The sequence below is a fragment of the Hyperolius riggenbachi genome, chromosome 4, assembly GCF_040937935.1.
Source record: "Hyperolius riggenbachi isolate aHypRig1 chromosome 4, aHypRig1.pri, whole genome shotgun sequence".
Lineage (NCBI taxonomy): Eukaryota > Metazoa > Chordata > Amphibia > Anura > Hyperoliidae > Hyperolius > Hyperolius riggenbachi.
The window spans coordinates 473,901,413-473,924,334 of NC_090649.1; the positions used below are offsets into that span (position 1 = coordinate 473,901,413).

Here is a 22,922-nt window from a genome sequence, read left to right on the forward strand (position 1 = left end):
TCCTCATCCGAAACATAGCGGGGCTGTCATCTCACGTTCCCAAACAAGGCTGGAAATAGCGGCAATTATGCTCTTACTCACAGATAATCGCCGGTCTTCTATCAGCGCTAATCACAGCCCTCCTTAATTAAGACAGATGTCACTTTTATTCAGCGGGACAAAAGAAGTGGTTGGCGCTCGCACTGCGAGATGGTGACGGGGAAAGCGATCATAGTGGTTATTACCCATATTCATGTTGGCGGTCTTGTCGACTCCTACAGATGAAAGCCTTGCTTATCCACTTGGGGTATTAGTGTGTATTCGCGCACGCGGTTTTATATAATTATTTTTTGTAGCTTTTTTGCATTTGATGCATATTTCTGGCCATAGCAGTAGGATAACGCTAAGTGTGGCCACAAAGATTACAGGGTGAAGCGTATGATTTTTGTGGGCGCCTCTTACACTTAAGAATTGTATATTTTTGGCCAGTGATCAATATTTATTTATTTATTGTATTTATAAAGCGCCAACATATTACGCAGCCCTTGATAAATTTTTTGGGGGGGGTGTGAGCAAATATCTGCTGCTTGAGTAGAGCTGTACTGCGGATTTCTACTTTTTCCACCCTGAAGTCTGTTTGTCTTCCATGTCCATGTGCAGTCTCCTCTCCCATGTGTAACATTTATATACAACAGCTCCTCCCAGTCAGTGTACAGCCTCCTCCTCCATGTGCATCATCCATGTACTGCAGCCCCCTCCCATTCCATGTGCAGTCCACTCTCCCATGTGCATCATCCATGTATAGCAGCTGCCCACCTATTCTATGTGCATTCCCCTCTTCCGTGTGTATTATCCATGTACAGCAGCCTCTCTACCCTACCATGTGCAGCTCCCTCTTCCATGTGAATTATTCATGTGCAGCAGCCCCTTCCCGTTCCTCCTCCATGTGCAGTCCCCTTTTCCCTGTGTTACTTCCATCCATGTTTAGCCCCCTCCTACATGTGTAGCAGCCCATCTCTCATTCCATGTACAACCTCCTCTTCCCTGTGTAACTCCATTCATGTGTAGCTGCCCCCCTTCCATTCCATGTGCAGCCCCCTCTTCCATATGTAACATCCATGTACAGCAGCCCCCTCACATTCCATGTGCAGCCCCCTATTCCATGTGTATCATCCATGTACAGCAGCCCCTCCCATTCCATGTGCAGCCCCCTCTTCCATGAATAACATGCATGTACAGCAGCCCCTCCCATTCCATGTGCAGCCCCCTCTTCCATATGTAACATCCATGTACAGCAGCCCCTCCCATTCCATGTGCAGCCCATCTTCCATGTGTAACATCTATGTACAGCAACCTCCTCTCATTCCATGTGCAGCCCCCTCTTCCATTCTATGTGCAGCCCATCTTCTGTGTGTATCATCCATGTACAGCAGCCCCTCCCATTCCATGTGCAGCCCATCTTCCATGTGTAACATCTATGTACAGCAGCCCCTCTTCCATTCTATGTGCAGCCCCCTCTTCCATATGTAACATCCATGTACAGCAGCCCCCTCCCATTCCATGTGCAGCCCCCTCTTCCATGTGTAACATCCATGTACAGCAGCTTTTTTCTTTCATGTTTAGCTTTCTTGGGCAGCAGCAGCAAATCCTCTTTTCCCCCTTGGGCAGTAGCTGCCATAGGCCAGATCCCATGTAGTCTTTCCAGAAATATGGCACTATAGGGAGAACTCTGTAAGCATTTATGGTACTTGTCTCATGGGCAACCTGAAATATGTGAGTGTGTAATACCTTGTGTTGAAAGTTCTCCCATTGTAGTGACTCTGTAGTGACCAGGTGTTGTTTCTACTGACTTTGGAACACACACACAAAATTTCGCAGTGATGCACTTTTCCAGCAGTAAAGATGTCGCCACCTGTGAGAAATGTAAGCATCTAAATTGGGGGAGAGGAAAGACTTTACAATGGACAAACGCTGACTAAATAATTTATAAAGGAATATTGTCGAAATTATATATATTTTTTTCAATAAGGTATGCTCAGCTTCTCTTTCAGAGATGTAATATGACATTATAAACATGTAAATGCGTGTGGTGTGTCATTGTGAATAACAGGAATCGCTGATGTCTTACAGCTTAACGGAAATGTCTGCGGGCAGCACGACTTCCACCGGCTCTGCCGTCCCGGCCACGCGACCTCGGCACCAGAAGTCCATGTCCGCCTCGGGACACCCAATCAAAGTCACTTTGCCTACTATCAAAGATGGCACTGAAGGGTTCCGGCCAAGGTATCTGCAAAATCCTTAAAGCGGTATCGTCACCATAAAAATTTCAACAGCAACTGGTCTGAGTGTATTAGGTGATAAAGATGCCAATCCTGCATTCAAAACTTTCACAACTTTTTCTGCTGTTATGGTTTGGAGTCATCACATACCTTAGGAGAACTGGCCCTTTAATTGCCATTGCTATCGGCAACGGTTAGGGAGGAAATTACAGGAGGATTGGTTTCAGTCAGAGGCAGTAAAGATGCCTGGAACAGTTTTCCCTTTATTTACTGTATAAAATTCACTGAAATCAAAACGGGGACAGTACAATAACATATGTTATGTAAATAGACCAATATATCTACTTATATATGTGGTTGTTTTTGACTTTTCATCCTGTCTGATCAACACATTTGATTGATTTTTAGTCAAAATCAATCAAAAAATCGGTTGATCTGAAATTTTGGGGAATTGATTCCTAGCAGATGAATCGAATCTGCAAGGAATCGATTGACAAAATCGATGAGTGTATGGCCATCTTTACAGCCCTGTTGCTAGCTAAAGCTATATATAACTAGATCTTTTTTTTTTCATGATGTTTTGAGCAATAATCTAGCATGTGTACAGCTTCGTCTCCTGAGATCAGCCAAGCAGGAAAATGGTTGGCTGGCTGTATACAGCTTAAAAAAATATTATATATGTATGTTCAGTCTCCTCTGTACTAAAAAAGTATTTAGCGTGTTATACAACAATACTTATCCTCTCCTGCTCCCAGTCCTGGACTTCCAGTTGACTCCTGGCTCCCTGACAGTCTAGGGGTAGGGAACCTAAGGCTCGGGAGCCAGATGTGTCTCCTTTGATGGCTGCATCTGGCTCACAGACAAAAATAGTGTTACAGCGCAAGTAAAATATTCAAAGTAGGCACGCTACTGCTGTAGCATGTACTACTAACTTACTCACACTACCCTCAAAACAAACAGCTGCTCCAATTGTCCCATTCTGGACTCTGTCAGGTCCATTGTCCATGTAGGATGAGATCCCCGCACTTTGATTGGCCCAATAGGCTGCCTGTCACTTGACAGGCAGCCTATTGGGCCAAAGTGCAGGGATCTCATCCTACGAAGTGAATTAGCCCCCAAGTCAGCTAGCTAATTGTACAAGCTGTTAGTCTGTATTTCTCCTGTCTGGCTCTCAGGGAAATTGCTGATGCTGCTGAAACCCAAGAGAAGCCGAAGACGTGTCTAACACTTTTTCTGCCAGGCGGATCAACTGTATACACATCTCCATGGCAACAGGAACGTGAGCCCTCTGCTGCGCATGGGCAGTGTCCCAGTTTGAAACCTATTGTATGGTTCTCAGCGAAGTACATTTTAAAATATGTGACGTTTATGGCTTTCTCAGCCAAAAAGGTTCCTGACCCCTGGTCTAGGTCATACCTCCTTCTCTATAGCACCAGGAGGACTGCATAGTTGAGTCTGAACATGCCTTGTTTCCCTGAAAATAAGCTCGAAGTGGAATTTTGAGCATGCTTGAAATATAATCCCTACCTCGAAAATAAGCCCTAGCGGAAGTTAAAGTGGACCTGAACTCTTGCACATGACAGGAGAAAAACATATAGAAATGCACCCTGTATGTATTTAGCGAGTTTAACCTGTCTAATTCCTACTTATCTGTGACTAATCACAAGTTGTAATTTGATCCCTCAGCTGTTTCAGCTGACTGCCACGGCAGAGAGGCTATTTTGAAAGCACAGAATAACCATGTCTGTTTCCATGAAAGCAGGAAGTAGATACACTGCAGGATTTGTATCAGCTGTAACAGAAAGTGTTTTTTTATTAAAGGTTATTATGCTGTTGCTTATCTTTTAGAGCAGAGAGGAAGTTCTGAGTTTGGGTCTGCTTTAAAGTGGAGGAAGAGACAGCCAGTAAGTGGGGACACAGAGGTGCAGTGCCGATTGGACACCGGTCTTGTCATCCCAGCACACAGCAAGGCTATCAGCTGTGTGCACGGATGACAGGGCAGGTGCCTGATCAGTACATAGCACAGGAGAAAGAGGCGCCAGCAATTGGGGACACAGGGGTGCATTGCTGACTGGGCACCTGTCCTGTCATCCCAGCTATGTGGAGGAATGATAGGGCAGGTGCCTGATCAGTATAGTAGCATACAGAACAGGAAATGTTCTGATGAGACACTTCCTGATAGAAATATAAGACATCCCCTGAAAATAAGCCCTAGCACATCTTTTGGAGCAAAAATGAATATGACACGGTCTTGTTTTTGGGGAAACTCGGGTATATGAGGAAGGAAGGAGGAGGTGGCGGCAGCTATTGCTGACAGTAAGGCTTTGTTCACATCTAAAATCGAAATCGCTGATGGCAGCAATTGTCAATTTTTTGTGCGTTTTTACCCCTCCCGGCACTCCATTGCATGCCAAGATTTTGTTCAAAGCGCTTTTTCAAAGCATTTTTGCAGAGCGATTTGTTTTTTCACTTCCTGACGCAAGTCAGGAAGTAACTCTTTGACCCAGAAAAGAATAAATACTGTACTTATTCTTAAAAGCGCAAACACAAGCGCCAGATAAAGCGATTTGTGAGCGTTTTGTGCATTTCCTATACCTTCCATTGTAGCAAAATCTTCCCGAAAATGGTAATGCAGCGCTTTGGAACGGAAAGCACACAAGCTGATATGAACTATCCCATAAGGAATCATTGCACAAGCGATTTCAGGGCGTTTTTGAAAATCACCGGCGCTCAAAAAAAAAAAACAAACAAACCCACAAAACGCCCTAGGTGTGAACAAGCCCCAACAGAGGGCCTGTTTATTTTCTTGCAAATGACATGTTCTCTTCCATATGATTATAATGCTAATAGGAACTGCTCTCTCTGCACAGCAGCGCCAACCAGAGAGTACCGGCCACCTCCCCCTCCGCTCACAGTATTAGCACTACTACCCCCGACCGGACCCGCTTTCCTCGCGGGAGCAGCAGCCGGAGCACCTTCCACGGAGAGCAGCTCAGGGATCGTCGCACTGCTACTTATAACGGACCGCCGGCGTCCCCCGCCCACGAGACCACCCAGTTCTCCCACAGCAGGAGAGGAACCTCCACCGGCATCATCAGCAAGATTACCTCCAAATTCGTACGAAGGTAGGACGCTTCTAACTTCTTATGGGCATTCAGTAGGCTTTTCCAGACCTCTTACTGGTGTCATTTTCACTCAACTTTATTTACAGCAAAACTCATAATTCACCGCTTCGGCAGCCATTTTGTCTCCTGGCAACATTTTGGGAGAGGCCTGTCACATCACTGAAGTATTCGTTTGGTTCGCCACCAGTGTCCTCTGTTTTGAATAAATAGATAATATTGGTCTCATGTAATGAGTTGTTACAACTTTGAAGGTGGCCATATATCTGGCAATTTAGCGCGGAAAGACCATCTGATAACTTTATCGAATCTGGTGAAAATGTGTGCCGCATCACGCATGCTGATCGACGATTCGACTGATTATGGGACAAAATCAGTTGACTGTATCGATTGAGCGAGCTGGAAAATCTCAGGCCGATGTGGTTCGATCGGGTGCGCAGCAGTAACAATGTGCGATATCGGGGATGTTGTCCCCCCAAATGTTAGTGTGCTGCCCCCCGGTGGCCAGCTGCTCCTTCTTCCTCCTTCATGCCCCATGTGGCTGCTTTGTCACACCCACCACGTGTTATGTGTGGGAGCACAAGTAAGGAAGGAGGAGCAGCCGGACAGGTGAGAGATTTGAATGCACGGGTACCGGGTGGTGGACACATCAACATTTGGGGGGACAGGGGCAGATGAGGCGTCTTGAGGCCGATTCCCAAGAGATTTCATGTTGAAATCGATTGGGAATCGGCCTGCAGAGTATGGGCAGCCAACAGAGAGGTCGGTCTCTTGGTTGATCTGCCCATACATCGATACATGTATGGGCACCTTTAAAGTGAACCAGAGACAAAGCAACCTCATGTATTTTACCATATATATCAGTGGGAATATTAGAGAAAACACCTACCCTGCTCTCGGTTTCATTCTTCACTGCTTGTTATCAGCCCTAATAAAATCCCCGACTCAGCATTCTGGCTTTGCTCAGGAATCATTATAGGGTCATTATAGCAGAGCCACAGGGGCGGCAGGCTTGGGCTTGAAAAGACATCAGAGAAGACAGACTCAGCAATAATTATTCCTGAGCAAAGCCAGACTGAATGCTCAGTCGGGGATTTTATCAGGGGTGATAACAAGCAGGCTGAGCAGTGAAGGATGAAACAGAGAGCAGGGTAGGCGTTCTCTCTAATGTTCCCACTGATATATATGGTAAAATACATGAGGGTGCTTTGTCTCTGGTGCACTTTAATGCCCCATTGAACTGACAAAAACTGTTGCCAGAAGCAAGATGGCTGCACTCTCATTCCTGAAGTCTTGAGGTTGCCAGTTTCATATCACAAATCATCCATGAGGAATGATTATATCACTTAGGGAAACTACTTACTCCCCGCCTTATTGTATTCTGTGCATAGCTTTAAAGCAGCCTGCTGACCGATATACCAATGGTTACAGACAGACTACAGCCTACATGTTATGCCCTATGTTTTAAAGGGAACCTGAAGTGAGAAGTACATGGAGGCTGCCATATTTATTTCCTTTTAAACAATACAAGTTGCGTGGCAGTCCTGCTGATCTATTAGCGTGCAGTAGTGTTTGAATCACACCAGAAACAAGCATGCAGCTAATCTTGTCAGATCTGGCAATAATGTCAAAAACTCCTGATCTGCTGCATTCTTGTTCAGGGTCTATGGCTAAAAGTACTAGGGAAGCAGAGGTTCAGCAGACAAGCCAGGCAACTGGTATTGTTTAAAAGGAAATAAATATGGCAGCCTCCATATCCATCTCACTTTAGGTTGCCTTTAACAGCAGATGCTAAGTTAATTTTATAAAGTAGCCAATTAGACGCCTTGTGCGGTTTTAAAATACAAAACCTGATTGGATGCTGTGGGCAGCTGCTTACCTCCAGCAGGGAACGGACAATGGCAACTGCTTGAAGTATCAGTGGAGCGCCTGCACACAGCAACCAACCAGATTTGTTGATTTATGTCAGACCGGGAACTACGTTGGTCAGCAGAAATAAGAGTTTGCTTTATCATAAATCCATGCCATAAGCTTCTCCAGCAGAATTCAACCAAGATACTTTACTTCATTGGGGGATGTTATACAGTATTTCAAACTAAGAGGTGGCAGAATACTATTTTGAATATGAAATCTCACTGATTTGAGGTGCAGGTAATGACTTGCAGCCAGTGTGTCCTTGTAATATTGCTCATTGGTGACTGAAAAAAAAAAGAGACTATAAATATATAGTAAATGTGATGTATACCATATTTTTCAGGACCATAAGACGCACCTAGATTTAGAGGACACAAATTGGGAAAAAAATACACTAAAGCTGGTGCGTCCCCCTATTATTATGTCCCCCTTGTACCTCATGTCCTCTGTCCCTGTGTCCCATTCTCTGCCCCCATCCTGTGTTGTCTTCTGTGTCACCCTGTTTCCTCCTCTGTCCCTCTGTGTCCTCTACTGTGCCTTTGTGTCATCCTCTGCCCTATGTTTCTTCCTCTGTCTCCCAGACATGTAGAACCATGCGTACCTGCATAGGTCTGCTGCCAGCAGTCACTACTAATGTGACTTGGCAGCTGACCAGACTGAGGAAGGCATCGGGCAGGCTGTGGATCCCATGGAGAGCCGGAGGAGAGAGGCTCCCAACATGCCTGCTGCTGAGCTGTGTGCAGACCTACCACCTGCCTGGATAGGCCACTGTTACTAAGCAAGTTTAGTGATTGGCCCAATGACAGCGCTGTGGTCCATCCCGAGAGACATCAGCAACAGTGACTAAGCGGGCAGCCATGGTTGGTAGGTCGGCACACCGCTCAGTAGCAGCTATGTTGGAAGCCTCTCTCCACCGGCTCTCCATGGGTTATACAGCCTGCCTGATGCTGCCCTCAGCCTGGTCAGCTGCCAAGTCATAATGGCAGTGACTGATGGCAGCAGAACTATGCAGGTATGCGCGGATCATGATTTGTACTATATGGCACACGGACTTTCCACCCCCACATTTGGGGGAGAAAAAGTGCGTCTTCTGGTCTGAAAAATTGTTACCATTTGTCAGTTGGTCAGGGAGGTTTTAATGTCCCCCCTGAATCGGTGAAAAAATTATGGAATGAAGCCCATGGTGAGCTAGACTACCTCTTCCTGAATGTCCTGATGCTGTTCATACCCTGTCCTTTTACCTCCTGAGCCTTCCAGAGGTTCATCCAAGGGGCGAAGAGCGATTCTGAATGGTGCAGATGCGAGTTTCAGTCTCAGAGATCGCTCGCGGACCAGAGCTTGCTTACACTCTGCATGCACGGTTCAGAACTACGCCTGCCCCTTGTAGTTTTACCTAAACCAATGTTAGCACCTGCAAGGAATCACTGGGTGCAACTCCAGAGGGCTGTGTAGCTGCTTCCAGCAGCATATAATGTCTATTGACTCCTGTTTGTGGCTTGTCATTGAATCTGAACCTTGACTTTGTTTTGAGGGATCCAAGTGAAGGTGAAGCAAGTGGCAGAACAGACCCCTCAAGGTGAGGAGCCGACATTTTTTCCTCCAGGCTGCTCTTCTGCAGTGTCTTGTCTTGTTTTTCTATCTTTCTTCAATGTGCGCATTTATGGCTGCCACAACATGGCCCCGCTTCTGTTTAACTTACTTTGAGATGTAAAGGTGTAATCCTGCAGACACAAAATAGGCTAAGGTGCCTGGTCATATGGCCCTCCAACTGTGCTGGCTACAAGAAATGTAGGTCACTGACCATATGTCTCTCCAACTGTACTGGATACAAAAGATGTAGGTGAAGGTGCCTGGCTATATGTCTCTACAACTGTGCTGGATATAAGAGATGTAGGTGCCTGACTATATGGAGAACTCTGCTGGAACCAAGATGTAGGGGTCTGACCTAACGGCTGTCCAGCTGTGCTGGAACCAAGATCTAGGCGGCATAATTGCATTACCATATGGCTGTCCAGCTGTGCTGGAAACAAGATCTAGGCGGCATAATTGCATTACCATATGGCTGTCCAGCTGTGTTGGTACCTAGATTTAGACCCATGTGCCTGACCTTCAGTTGTGCTGGAACCAAGATGTACACTTGGGTGCCTGACTATATGGCTCTCCAACTGTGCTGGAACTAAGATGTAGGCTTAGGTGCCTGACCATGGCCTCGATTCATCAAAACTTATCGAATCAATTACCGACAGCTCGGTAAAATACCAAACTCGATAAGTTGATTTCAGGATTCATCAAAGTTATCTACAGCTGTTAGCGAGCATTCGGTAATGATTCGGTAATGATGCGATAAAACGGAAGAAAGTGCAATTCATGAAAATGAAAGTGGGCGTGGTTTAGCGTTAAATTTAGGATTAGTTATCTCCTTCACTGCTCTGTCGTTATTCCTGTCAGATCATTGCTGACAGAGAAGATGGAGCCATTGGAAGTGGTTATGTATCAGCTGAGAGTGATTCAAAGCCGCAGAAGGGCAAGAATAAGGTCTAGAAACATATCCATTTGCAAGAGAATGTATTTATTTGCTATAACAGGACATCTGCATTTCTCTTGAATCATCTTGTAAGAGAACACAGGCAGTGCCAGGGGTAACTAAATTGCTAGTTGCACTACATTTTTTCAGAAAAGGCTCCTATCAAGCCGTAGCTGGCGAAATTGTGGGATTGTCCCAAACCACTCCCAGAATCCTGGTCCAGGTGTTAAGCCCTATTCAGAATGTTGCTACGTGGTGTTCAAAGGACTGCCTTTTTACCCACAATTCCACGGGAATTTTATGGCCTTGTGTTAAATTACTGCTGTAAAATGGAAATATCGAAACGTTACCGAATGGTTACCGAATTGTTATCGAATGCGGGAAAACCTTGATGAATACAACTAGAAATCGATAAACTTCGATTACGGTAATTTAACGAACCGGAAAAAGTTATCTCAGACAATGATGAATCAAGGCCCATGTGTTTCTCCAACTGTGCTGGAACCACGATGTAGGCTTAGGTGCCTAATCATATGGCTCTCCAACAGTGCTGGAACCAAGAATAGGCTACTTTTTTACATACGCAACCGGTGGATCCACTGGATCCGGACCGGGGCGCCGCCAAGCAACAGTGAAGGGTGGGAGGAGACTGGCAGAGAATGCGGGAATGACCTTCCTAGAGGCCGGCAGCTGTCGTGCTGGCACCCGTTAATCTTTTGGGCCTTAGAACTAGAATACAATAATAAGGCTCCCTTACCACTATACTGGATTTTAGCTGTGCACGTTTACAGCGGGTGCGCTGGATAGTCCATGGCACAGAACTACTGCTCCTAGAGTTTTGGTGTGTCCGTTGCATCGGACATGTCATACATAGCATTGCCATTGTGACTTGTCCGACTTTCAGCCGGGGTCCGGGAATTATCATGCACGGCCCAAGAGTGCTTTCTGCTCAGAGCAACAACAAAAAAATGAAAACTATTTGACTTGTGTGTCACACTAATAAATATAAAGGCCTGTGTGTCCATAATTCCAGAATCTCATTTGAATGTTTTCTTTTCATGGAAGTTGGCGCTTTTTGGTTTGTGTTTGAATAGCATTTGGCCTCAAGTTCAAAAAAGTCAGAAAGGACTTCAAATGCAGGAGAATAGGAAATGTGACAGTTGAAAACACTCATAGCAAACACAAACCAGATTTGCAATGCAGGTTTACACAACTTTGTAAAGATCTCATTCAAATTTAAATTTCTGCCTTTTGAGATTGGTCCACAGTGCTTCATAAATGCAAATCAGATGCAAAACAACTACTGTCAGTTACTCGAGTGCCTAATGGCCCATTCACACTAGAAGCGCTTTTCTGAGCGTTTTTTAAAATTGCTCCCATTCACTTTCATTAAAATCACGGTAAAAATCATGATCGAGTACGCGGAAATTGTGTTGATTTTTACTGCACTTTTAATGAAAGTTAGGGCCCGTTTCCACTAGAGCGAATCTGCATACGTTTTTTGCATGCAGATTCGCATAGACCATACAAGTGGATGGTATATCAGTGAAGATAGTGGATGGGCTTGTTTCCACTCGTCAGGAAATCTGTGCCGTTTTCTGTGCAGGAAAAATCTGCAGAGCATAGTCATCAGAATTGAAAAAACTATTTTAAAAAACTCTAATCAAGCGCAAAACGCTCAGAAAAGCAGGGCTGAGGAGTCGGTACAGAAATCTTCCGACTCCTCAGTCTATGAAACCACGACTCAGACTCCAACTCCGACTCTGGGTACCCAAAATGGCTCCGACTTCTCGACTCCAACTCCTTAGTCTAATACTTAACAGGGCTGTGGATTTTGTACAAAAATCATCCGACTCCTCAGTTTATGAAATCAACGACTCCAGGTGCCCAAAATTGCTCCGACTCCTTGACTCCAACTCCGACTCCACAGCCCTGCAGAAAAGCGCTTCTAGTGTGAATGGGCCCAAGCAAATAGTGAAAGCAGCATCTTTTGGTCTGCAACCATTCTACTCATCACTATCTGTGCTATTCTGTCCAGCAGCTTACTAATCAGAGAATTGCTTCAACAATTGTGCTGGTGCTTTGTTTTGCTTTGTTTTTACCATTATAACTGTCACTGCTATCATTGTTTTGTATGTGTTTCAATAATATGCAAAATGGAGAAGAAAAATTAACAATCAACTTGTACATACAGGATCTTCTCAAAAAATTAGCATAGTGTGATAAAGTTCATTATTTTGTGTAATATACTGATAAACATTAGATTTTCATATATTTTAGATTCAAATATACACAACTGAAGTTGTTCAAGCCTTTTATTGTTTTAATATTGATGATTTTGGCATACAGCTCATGAAAACCCAAAATTCCTATCTCAAAAAATTTGCATATTTCATCCGACCAATAAAATAAAAGTGTTTCTAACACAAAAAAAGTCAACCTTCAAATAATTATGTTCAGTGATGCACTCAATACTTGGTCGGGAATCCTTTTGCAGAAATGACTGCTTCAATGCGGCGTGGCATGGAGGCAATCAGCCTGTGGCACTGCTCAGGTGTTATGGAGGCCCAGGATGCTTCGATAGCGGCCTTAAGCTCATCCAGAGTGTTGGATCTTGCGTCTCTCAACTTTCTCTTCACAATATCCCACAGATTCTCTAAGGGGTTCAGGTCAGGAGAGTTGGCAGGCCAATTGAGCACAGTAATACCATGGTCAGTAAACCATTTACCAGTGGTTTTGGCACTGTGAGCAGGTGCCAGGTCATGCTGAAAAATGAAATCTTCATCTCCATAAAGCTTTTCAGCAGATGGAAGCATGAACCCACTTTTGAACCAGAAACAGTGGCAGAAGTGCCTGACCTGGGCTACAGAGAAGCAGCACTGGACTGTTGCTCAGTGGTCCAAAGTACATTTTTCGGATGAAAGCAACTTTTGCATGTAATTTGGAAATCAAGGTGCCAGAGTCTGGAGGTAGAGTGGGGAGAGGGAAATGCCAAAATGCCTGAAGTCCAGTGTCCAGTACCCACAGTCAGTGATGGTCTGGGGTGCCATGTCAGCTTCTGGTGTTGGTCCACTGTGTTTTGTCAAGGGCAGGGTCAATGCAGCTAGCTATCAGGAGATTTTGGAGCACTTCATGCTTCCATCTGCTGAAAAGCTTTATGGAGATAAGGTTTTCATTTTTCAGCACGACCTGGCACCTGCTCACAGTGCCAAAACCACTGGTAAATGGTTTACTGACCATGGTATTACTGTGCTCAATTGGCCTGCCAACTCTCCTGACCTGAACCCCATAGAGAATCTGTGGGATATTGTGAAGAGAAAGTTGAGAGACACAAGACCCAACACTCTGGATGAGCTTAAGGCCGCTATCGAAGCATCCTGGGCCTCCATAACACCTGAGCAGTGCCACAGGCTGATTGCCTCCATGCCACGCCGCATTGAAGCAGTCATTTCTGCAAAAGAATTCCCGACCAAGTATTGAGTGCATAACTGAACATAATTATTTGAAGGTTGACTTTTTTGTTTTAAAAACACTTTTCTTTTATTGGTCGGATGAAATATGCTAATTTTTTGAGATAAGAAATTTGGGTTTTCATGAGCTGTATGCCAAAATCATCAATATTAAAACAATAAAAGGCTTGAACTACTTCAGTTGTGGGTATTTGAATCTAAAATATATGAAAGTCTAATGTTTATCAGTACATTACAGAAAATAATGAACTTTATCACAATATGCTAATTTTTTGAGAAGATCCTGTAGATCAGTGCATGGAATGTGTTGGCCTTCTGCAGTGTAAAGTTGTGTTAACAAGTAAAAGATGATATAGGAATGAGCCTATCATGACAGTTCTCTTAGATTAGAAGATAAAACCGGTGGAACCAGATAAGTATGGGCATTTTTAGAGCAATCTGAACTCCCACCGATTCACACTTCAAGAGCTTTTTAAAAGCTCTTGCTAATTCAATGCTATGGGGAAATAGCACAAGGCTCACCAATTAGAGGTAGTAAGAAGATCCAGGATGGCTGAAGACGCGCTGTCCGGCTAGCTCCGCCAAAGCTGCAAAGGGACGTAAGTCTAAAGAGGCTGGCTCGGTTTAAATTATATGCACAGACGAAGGCCGCGTCATTGGCTGACCCCTACGTGCCGTCTGACGTCAGCACGGGAGGTCAGCCGCACGCCTATTGGAACCTCTTTAAAGTGTATTGACAGTTTGTAAGGTTTTTGCACATCTGTTGTCCTACCACCTGCACAGGTTAACCTAGTCAACATTTGCAGAATAAAATAATTAAGCCCGAGTACTTTTCTTGCGGACCTCAAAATGCCAGTCATGGTGGTCCATGTTCCAGTTTTCAAAACTCCTTTGCATCAGCTTCTGTAATTACCCTATGAGAGTGTTCCTTTGCAGGGTTGCGTTTTCTATGAGATCGCAAAAGTGTTGCATGCAGTATTTTTGGCGCAATCGTGTTGAAGGAATGCAAGGGCAAATCACATTCCTTTCCGATTGCTGCGAGAATCTCGCCAGAATTCCAGGTGTTTGATTGCAAATACTAGCGATTGCGGAAAAGTGCTCCTAGTGGGCGCATATAAAAAGGTGTAGTATTATGCTAGGGGTATGCTTTAACAAAGAACATAAGCATATCCAGCATTTCCTGTAGTCTAGCTCAGTGCTATCCAACTTCATGGGCAAGGGACGTGGCTAACACAGGATTTTTCGGCTGGAGAGGTGCAGAGGATCAGTAGCCCGTCTTTGGGGGCGGAGCGAAGTGCAAACTGGAGGTGGTCTTGCCAGAGGAGGGGGACTGACACAAAAAATAGTCTGGGCAAGCGAGTGCGGGCCGCTAGTTGGACAGCACTGGTCTAGCTCAGGGCGTCTCAAGCCTGTCCTCAACCACCACCAACAGTGCATGTTTTGCAGAAAACCACAAACATGCACTGTGGTACTTGAGGACAGGATTGGGAAGCCCTGGTTTAGCGGGTTTGTTTGCCTCAGCCAGATGGTTACCCTAGGACATACATGTCAAACTCCGGCTCCTGGGCCAAATCTGGCCCTCAAAGCCATTACATTTGGCCCTCAAGTGGTTTCCCCACTTTGCATTATGTTTGGCCCTCTCTGGACCACCAGGGAAGCTATATTGGAGGTAAAGTCCTAGAACACCAGGGTAGCAATATGGAGGAGGTAAAGGGAAAGCACTAAACACCAGGGAACTGTACAGAGGAGGGATGACCACTAGGCACCAGGGAACTGTATAAGGGGTTGAGGGGGGCCATTAGACACCAGGGAACTGTATAAGGGAGGAAGGTCACCAGTAGACATTGAGGTTGGCCCGCTACTACGTCTTAGTGTACAATTTCGACCCACTTTGCATTTGAGTTTGATGCCCCTGCCCTAGGACAAACGAGCACACATGCTGGAACTGGGAGGAGGATTGCATAATTTGCTTGAAAATGTATGTAACTGTTTGCATGATATATTTATGTTCGCGTCTTAAAACTGCTAGATGCATTGTTAATTCCTCTAGCGTTTAAAACACACAAAAAACTCTTGACTGGCAACTTCTTAGTGCTATATAAATAACGATAGGTTGATGGTTTTTGTGCTATCTAAAACCCCCGTTCTTTCCTCTTCCCTCAGGAGCACCTCTGGGGAACCCAAAGCAGTTGAAAGAGAAGACACGAAGGATTCAAAGCCCCGTTCTCTTCGCTTCACGTGGAGTATGAAGACCACAAGCTCCATGGACCCCAACGACATGATGAGGGAGATACGAAAGGTCCTGGACGCCAACAACTGCGACTACGAGCAGAAGGAGCGCTTCCTTCTCTTCTGTGTCCACGGCGATGCCAGACAGGACAGTCTCGTACAGTGGGAGATGGAAGTGTGCAAGCTTCCTCGCCTCTCCCTCAATGGCGTACGCTTCAAGAGGATATCGGGGACCTCCATCGCCTTCAAGAACATTGCGTCCAAGATCGCCAACGAGCTAAAACTGTGAACCCCTTGCAAATGGCGACGAATGTCAAACGCAACGTCTGAATGTACTGCTCAGGCCTGCGGGGCCGGAATGCAGATCTGGTCTTTACTCCGCCAGTAACGGGCATTACTACCCCCCCCCCTCCTTGGCACGCTTGCCTTTAACCTCCACTCCAGGACAATGATGCCCTAACTGCAGTAAGGTTATACATAGTGATAATCAATTGTACATTTCAAGATGCAGCACCACTTTTACCGTCGGCGCCGGGCAGCCTGTCATGTCCGTTGTACAGGAAGAAGCTTCTTGCTGCTCGGCCCCTGTGGATAGAATTGTAAGATAGACAATTGCTTTTGGGGGGTTGAAAAAAAAGCAGATCTTGTATAGCTGGGCTTTAGTTTTCTGTACAGAGATCTATGTTCAATGTTTTCCGTTGCCGACGATGCTCCTCCTTCTTTTTATTTTTGTTAAAAAGTTTATTTTTCATCTTTTTTGTTTATTATTTTAATTGGTATATTCTTCACTATGAAGCTAATAATGTTGGAACTCCAGACAGAATTATGGACATGGCCACGCGCAGGTTTGCGGTGACGTGGCCATGCACAAGTTTGCGATGATGGGGACTCGCGAAGGTTTGCGGTGATGTGGTCAAGCGCAGGTTTATGGTGGCATTACCGCACGCAGGTTTGTGAGGACATGATGGTTTTACAAGCGGCACCTGACGAGTGCAAAGCCGGGTGCACATATTACGCCAAGGACACATCCGCGTTTACAGTGATGGAATCATGGGAAATAAAGTAATGCAGAGGTGGCAGCCATGATGGTTCAGCATGGTTTGGGTTCCTTAGGCAGACACCTCTGTCCATGGCCTGGCAAAGGTTGTTGAAGAGTATGGGCAGTTTTCCGAGGTGGCTATATTTTAAAGGACCGCTATTGCAGGAAATTGTAAAATGTAAAATATTCGTAAACACATACAAATACGAAGTATGTCTCTTCCAGAGTAAAATGAGTCGTGTATTACTTTTCTCCTATGTTGCTGTCACAATAGGTAGTAGAAATGAGACAGAACTTGCAGGTTTGGACTAGTCCATCTTTTCATGGGGGATTCTCACTATGATCTTTATTGTATAATTACAGAGTACCCAGAAAGGTCATGGTGAACCAGAACTCCTAGGAGTGTGTAAAGCTGAGTACACACGTACGATAACGATCGTTCAAAAACGAACGATAACGACAATTGGACCGATAATCGTGCGCTCCAAATTTTCCAACGATCGTTTTTTGGGACGATAACGACCGTTATCGTTCAATCCGACCGATCCAACCCGGCGGATTTTTTCGAAAGATAATCGTTCAATCGTTGCAGTGTGTACAAAGATCGTCCGATAACGCATGTTCTTATTGCCTGTCATAACGTCACTTCCGTTTGCGCACGCATTTTTTAATCGTTCGTCGTTCAGTACTTTATACTTATATCGTTCACGTGTGTACACAATCGTTCATTACGAACGATCTTTTCCGTCTAATTTGAATATCGTGTAAACGTCACGAATCGTTCGTAACGAACGATCTTTATCGGACGTGTATACGAACCTTTAGGGGCTACAATGGACCAAAAAAGCCCTCTTACTAAAATGCTATGGAAAACAAAAGTTTGCTTTCTTAAAACAGAAAGTATTTTCAATAATTCAGGTTGGAGTGAGCTCCAAGATTTCCCACAGTGCATCACTGCTAAAATATGCAAATTATCCATTGTTCCTATGAGTTAGCCACACCTCCAGATCCGCTGGAATGCAATGATGTGGCAGCTTGTGGCCTATCATTGCACAGTTTGTGACACATCAATGCATTCCAGCGGATCTGGAGGTGTATTTAGCTTACAGGGACAATGGGTGATTTGCATATTCAGCAGTGTTGCATTGTGGGAGAAATCTCGAAGCTCAATCCAACCTGAATTTTCCTTTTGTTATATATAAAGACACACCCTGAAAAGGATTTCTACAGATGCTGGCCAGCTTCCATGCCCATTGCACACTATTTTGGCAGTTGTATAAGGAGAAACAGAGATGCCAAAAGGATACAATTAGCTAAAATGGTTAAAAGTTGCTGAGGAGGTAGTGGTGGACTTACCTCCTATAGGTAGACCCAGTCACTGTGCAAATTCAATGTCAAAGAAAATGTATTGATCTACTTTAAAAATATGATATCGGATTCCACCCTTGGTGGAGGGGTGTTACCCCCTTTTTCTTCATATTTACAGAGAATGACATCTTAATCCTGAGTGGGGTCAGGTCTAATCTCCTCACCTGCTATTACAGTGGTTGCCTGTTGGTGACCCTGCTTTGTTAGTATAAATGTACTTACCTTACACTATCCATCCTTTTACCAGTACTTACTACACTATAGTGGGCTCTCGTCCCCTTCAACCCCTTCACCCTTTTTGTGTATTTTGGCAGTTGGACAGAGCATCTACTTTCCACTAGGTAGATTTTGAAAATAACGAAAATCCTGAGAACCCACCATGAGGAGATTGACTAGTCCCAAACCTGTCAGTTCTGTCAGATTTTGACTGCCTACTGCAAGTGACAGGAACCTAGGAGAAAAGTAATTTATGGCTCATTTGACTCTAGAGGAAACTTACTTCTTATTTGTATGTGTTTACATATATTTTTAAATGTTAAGATTTTTGCAATAGTGGTCCTTTAAGCCCCCCTGATTGGTTATTTGGGGGCAGAGGGGAGGTAAAGGCATTTTAAGCTCCTCCTTTTGTGTTGAGATATATATCGACAAAGCCACACAATATTCAGGCCATTCTAAACAGAAAGACGGGTGTTAGAGCAATACCTGCAGCATTTTCCAGACAATTCTCGGAATATATTTTATCTAATTATTGTAGCGCACCCTGATGCTGTAGTTAGTTAGGTCCTCATCGATGAGATCATGTGACCTCACTATGATGGTGGACAGCTACGAGTCCCACCCCTGTCCTGAACCATACATGCCATTCAGGTAGATACTCCCTACTGGAGTGAGATAAGAATACTCCATAAAGATGTTATGATCATTAAAGCAAACCTATACAAAAGACACACTTAACATCAATGTGACATTAATCTGTATCTTGACAAAATAGAGACCCTTGAAGTTTTTTTTTCCTTTTACCTCTTTTTATTTATAGAATTCTATCTATTTGGCACTTTGTGAAGTTAAAGGACACCCGAAGTGACATGTCACATGATGAGATAGACGTGTGTATGTATAGTGCCAAGCACACAAATAACTATGGGGTGTTCCTTTTTGAGTTAAACATCAGGTATGCAAGTGACAGTTCCTGTCTGGGTCAGACTACAATGTGACCCTCACTGATAAGAAATTCCAACTATAAAACATTTTCCTAGAAGAAAATGTCTTCTGAGAGCAGGAAAGAGATAAAAAGGGTCAATCGTTCATAGATTTTAGCTCTGGCATACTTCAATGAATGTGCCATTGAGCAAAAACAATAAAACAGTAAAAGCTTAAAAAGTAGATTTAAATATAAAACTGTGGAATATCTTAAGTCATTTTTAGGAGATACAATTGTTTACTTCATTAGTTTATTTTCACCTCGGGTGTCCTAAAGGACAAAATTATTTCAATAGAAATTTAATGGATCACTTTGTACTTTAAAAAGTTGGAGATTAATTTACGTTATTTTTTTTAACTGACTTTACTGAGGATTTGTTTGCATCATGAATTACAGGTAAAGGAAAGAACAAAATATTTTATTTATACATAACATTTTTTTATGGTAGAGACTCACAGTGTTACAAAGACAGATGAGAGTTCAACGACGGCCAAACGATTTACCACAAAACCTGTGCTTAGTAATATTACCGCTTTTGAAAAGCAGTTACCATAGAGACAGACAAGAACTTCCGGTTTGTAGGAGCATAGCCACACCCACTTCCCCTCAAGCCACACGACATTGTGACCAATGGCAAGAGAGAGGCATTGCCACATGAGTGCTGCCGACACAGAAACAAATAACATATTGCACTTTTCTCCTGGCGGACTCAAAGCACCAGAGCTGCAGCCACTTGGACGCGCTCTATAGGCAGTAGCAGTGTTAGGGAGTCTTGCCCAAGGTCTCCTACTGAATAGGTGCTGAATACTGAACAGGAAGAGCTGAGATTGGAACTTAGGTCTCCTGTGTCAGAGGCAGTCTATGCAAATGGAAATCACGGTTTTGCATATTCATTGAGGGTGTGCAGGGAGACAATATGTAGAAGTGTAACACGCTATTCGACCATCTGTAATATAGCACTGTTATCTTATGTATGTCTTACTGATTGTAGGTTCACTTAAAATATATGTGGATGCACAACGGCTGTTCAAGTCTATTTGATATTTTCCCGTTTAAAGTGATGACATTGTGCCACCTATGTGTGTCCACTCGCGCAGAGTTTTGTCTTAAGAGGAACTTTACTGAAAGATAGTAGTAGGGGAGAAAAATTAAATTAATACATTGCAAATTGAGAAGTTCAAAAAATCATTCAAGAAATTGATATTCACTGTAATTCGTTCATGTTTGATCCCCTGTAAGCCTGCAGGGCATCACCTTAACTGCTGGCAGGAATGGAAAGAGAACGGACATAACCAACTGCCCTTATCTATGAACACACCCCCTAACAATGTGATAGCCTGACTGCTTGCTTGGCAGTTGGAAACTGGGCTTCAGAGTAGGAAGCCATTGGAATTTGGAATTAAAATGAGGCTTGATTGCCTCAGGTGTGAGCACAGGAGACAGGGGGTTACTTACCCAGAAGTCCGTCAGCTTCTACGTGTCTCAATCCACCTCGCACGCGACCTATGGGACGTTTTGCAGCTTGGAGGAAGTATGGTAGTGAGTGGTGCAAAGCGTCCCATAGGTCACGTGTGAGGTGGATTGAGACGCATAGAAGCCGCCGGACTTCTGGGTAAGTAACCCCCACACCTGTGGCAAATAAGTCTCATTTCAATCCGAATGGCTTACGGCTCGGAAGCCTATCGCTGGTTGGAAACAGATGTTATTTCCCACAATGCATTGAGGTGCACAGACAGGAAAATGTCAGGGCCATGGCATCACGCTGTGGGAGGGGTTTCACTACAACATCAGCAACACAGAAGTCCCTGATAATCTTTTCAAGAAAAGGAATAGATTTCTCATGGGAAAGGGGGTATCCGCTATTGACTGGGATGAAGATCAATCCTGGGTTAAGGTTCCTGTTTAGCTGCTAATCACGGCCATTAACATGGGTGCTTATGGTGGTGCCCAAACTCGCCCATCGCCTCCGGAGCCCAAATTCCCTGCTTCGGCAGAGAATGTCTTGGATTTAGGTTGCTAGGGCCCGTTCACACTGGGGATTGCAGAGTGATTTTTTTTTTTTTTTCGTTTTTCATTTACCACAAACACTATTTTTGAGCAATGGTGATTTGTTTTTTTGTTTTTTTTACATATGAACCGCTAAAAAGTGTTGCAAGCACTGGGTTTGTGATTTCCGCTGGCAATCGCTGCAGTGAGATTATATATCACTTTTCAAAGCATTAGAGATGGCAGGCGGTTCAAAGTAATATGGAAATCAGCTGAAAAGCTTCCTAGTGTGTGGGCCCTAAAAAGGCTCAGCCACATTATAAGCAGTTTTTGGAGTGCTAGTGATGGATTAGCTCTTTTTAAAAATCTCTCCCATTCACTTTTATCTAAATTGCGGTAAAAATTGCAGCGTACGTGAAAAATCGTAGCAAATTTCCCCCCCCCCACGATTTCAATGAAAGTGAATAAGAGTGATTTTTAAAAAGCGAATCAATCACAAGCGCTCAGAGAAGCGCTTATAGTGTGGCTGAGCCCTACTGGAAACTTTTTTAACCACTTAAGGACCGGGGCTGTTCTGTGTGATCTGCGCTGCGTGGGCCCTCCAGCCCGCAGCGCAGATCGTGTAAATGGCAGTGCGATCAGACTTCCCTCCCCTTTTCCCCCACTAGGGGGATGACCTGCGGGGGGGGTCTGATCGCCGCCGCTCCGTGTGGCCGAGCGGGGGGGGCTCTTCAAAGCCCCCCTCCGCAGCGTTTTCCACCATACCTTCCTCTCCCTCCTTCTCCCTCTTCCTCTGATGTGCGCAGGACGGATATCCATAGCATAGGCTTCAGCCTATCAAATGACGGCGATCCCCGGCCAATCAGAGGCCGGGGATCGCCGATCTCCATCACGGCGCTGCTGCGTAGCAGCGTCATATTGATGTAAACAGCGGGGATTTCTTCCCCGCATGTTTACATTATGCGTGCGAGCCGCGATCGGCGGCTCGCACACTGTACACGGAGACACCCTCCGTGAACTGGCGGGCATTTCCATGCAAGACCACAAACGACCAGGCGCCGCCTATCGGCGTTAGCTGGTCGTTAAGTGGTTAAATCGTGCCAGATTTCTTGTTTTTCTAGGACAAGAGCCGTTTCAGACAGTGTTTAGGCAAAGTTTATCATGATTATTTATAGAGATGGATGCAGAGAAAACTGAGTCAAAGTGAAGTGGTTGCCCAGAGTAACCATCCAGGTTGCTACGGTTATCTGAAACAAGGCTTCCTATTGGTGGCATTTGCTCAACTTTACTACCCGTCGTGATAAGTCAGCCCTACAAACGTTGGAAAGTAATAGTAATGATAAATAACATTCTATATTAATAGTATAATACGTAAAGATCAGGTGTAGATATTTGAGTCATACTGGTCCGCAGCGGTGCTCCCTCTGTCCGCTGTACTGGCTCCTGGGAAACTGGGGCCACCTACTGGTGGAATGTTAACTTTTTTTGTTCCCTGGTATAGCATGTAATAGTTTCTGTAATCTCGCCACATATTTCAAACCCGCAACAGCCCGCAAAACAACCGGCTCACCTACAATAAATCCGATTTTTGTATGGCTTTACTGATCTGCATACTTGTTTCAAGTGAGGGATTTAGACTTAAAGATAATATGTAAGGGAAAAAGTGCCCCTATGGGGTACTTACCTCCGGAGGGGGAAGTCTCTGGATCCTAATGGGGCTTCCTCCTGCGTAGCCCGATCCAGCACTGCCCCCCCCCCCCAAAAAAAAAAAAAAATCTGCGGGTGCATCTGCAGCATGCGGCGATATTTAC

General features: G+C 44.6%; 1 protein-coding gene across 4 annotated transcripts in view; it reads left to right on the top strand.

The window, feature by feature from the left end:
• Positions 1-16,269, top strand: part of MARK1 (microtubule affinity regulating kinase 1) — a 193,052-nt gene extending 176,783 nt beyond the window's left edge. Inside the window, exons 15-18 of one of the 4 annotated variants that reach the window (XM_068232921.1) lie at positions 2,110-2,262; positions 5,129-5,383; positions 8,826-8,870; positions 15,452-16,269. In XM_068232921.1, coding sequence (XP_068089022.1) covers positions 2,110-2,262; positions 5,129-5,383; positions 8,826-8,870; positions 15,452-15,806 — 808 coding nt within the window. In that variant the 3' untranslated portion in view covers positions 15,807-16,269. The remainder of the gene's footprint in view (positions 1-2,109; positions 2,263-5,128; positions 5,384-8,825; positions 8,871-15,451) is intronic. The other 3 variants (XM_068232922.1, XM_068232923.1, XM_068232924.1) reach the window with 3 other exon arrangements.
• Positions 16,270-22,922: the final 6,653 nt, after the last annotated feature.